We start from the raw sequence: 1,280 nt of genomic DNA, 5'->3' as shown, positions 1-1,280 counted from the left end.
CCTTTCTGGGCGAGGCCTCTCCGTCGTCTGTGGTATTGCGAGCTGGTATTTGTTGGTTAAGCTATTTAGAATAGGGATAGCTGCGACTTGGTTGAACATAACTTACGTGTTGTTCCCATTGCCACTTCACTTCCATACAGTCTCCAACTTGAGGCGAGATATTCCTTCTCCGTTTAGTTCACGGTCAACACGCAGCGCCGCACGACGACAGTTGTTCGTTCGGTCAGCACCAAGAGCTGCAAGACGGCTTCCTTGCTCGTTTGGTCGATTATTCTCGTGTTGATGGTTTCGACTTTCTCTCCCGAATGATCGGGTTTTTTATTGGAGTGTATTTTGCTTTCAATTTAGCTTCCCAAATTACGACAAATTTCGAATGTTAAAATTTTGCGCACCTTTAACTAGTTTCAGCGCCTTTAACGAAAGTAAACACATGCAACTTAAAGGTGCTTGAACATTTTTCAATCAATTGCGATCCGAAACAGCAAAACTGACAAACTTGGACCGATTTACATTTGCTCCGTGTGTTGATTCCATTAAAACCACTGCTGGAAAGGCGAAAGCCGTCGCTGCCTCGTCGGTTGAAAGTTAACCACTAGTATCACGTTGCTGTCGCTGGCCAAGATGAATTCGGTTGATTTTTGAATCGCTCCGCAACCTCCCCCAGAACATTGAACGTCCTCTTCACTCCGTTTTATTCTCCACGGTAGATCGTCATCAATTCCTGAACCATGTTGTAATTCGTTCTTGAGAGTAGTACCTTTGCCTGCACACAAATTAGCAAAATCTTTGCCAGGAATCCCAATAAATTGGGAAACCAACCAAAACCCCACCTGACTCCGACTAAGCATCCACTTTACTGCTCCCGCGAGAGCACGCCTGGCTCTCGGGATGGGCACTTGCGCCTCTTGCTGTGGCCGCGGTATGGTGGGAGATCCTCTTCTGGTGGCTGTAAGGACCAGCAGCACATTAGTCAACAGTTATCGGGACGTTGTTGCCGTACTTTCAACCGATGGGACATTCGCTCTCGATGTGAGTCGAGCTGGAGGATATATATATATATATTAATGAAGATCTCTCTAACGTTATAAGCAGCTAAAAAAACGAAGTTACATTTCTCAGTATCGTTTGGATGTACAGAAAGCGCTCAAATTAATGCTAAATATTTTTTACAGCTGGTCTGTTCTCTGGATATTTATATCCAGAGTCTTAGTGGCTTCGGAAACCCTCGGATATCCTGTATCATATTATATTTGGTTACTTTTGTAATAACTCAATACCTT

The 1,280-nt window shown here is 44.3% G+C and overlaps 2 protein-coding genes across 2 annotated transcripts; both read right to left on the bottom strand.

Moving 5' to 3' along the window:
* Positions 1 to 533: 533 nt before the first annotated feature.
* PPTG_22799 (hypothetical protein) lies at positions 534 to 848 on the bottom strand (the record flags this gene model as incomplete). Its single annotated transcript, XM_008906395.1, has 1 exon — positions 534 to 848. The coding sequence occupies one exon, from the start codon at positions 846 to 848 to the stop codon at positions 534 to 536; it is 315 nt and encodes a 104-aa protein (XP_008904643.1).
* A 5-nt stretch (positions 849 to 853) lies between these two features.
* Positions 854 to 1,018, bottom strand: PPTG_22798 (hypothetical protein; the record flags this gene model as incomplete). The annotated part of the gene is made up of 2 exons (XM_008906394.1): positions 854 to 946; positions 1,001 to 1,018. 2 exons carry the CDS (start codon positions 1,016 to 1,018, stop codon positions 854 to 856), a joined length of 111 nt encoding a protein of 36 aa, XP_008904642.1.
* Positions 1,019 to 1,280: the final 262 nt, after the last annotated feature.

This window comes from Phytophthora parasitica (genome assembly GCF_000247585.1).
Source record: "Phytophthora parasitica INRA-310 unplaced genomic scaffold supercont2.23, whole genome shotgun sequence".
Taxonomy (NCBI): Eukaryota; Oomycota; class Peronosporomycetes; order Peronosporales; family Peronosporaceae; genus Phytophthora; species Phytophthora nicotianae.
Note: the sequence above shows the minus strand (reverse complement) of the source record. Positions and strands in the feature narration are given on the sequence as shown.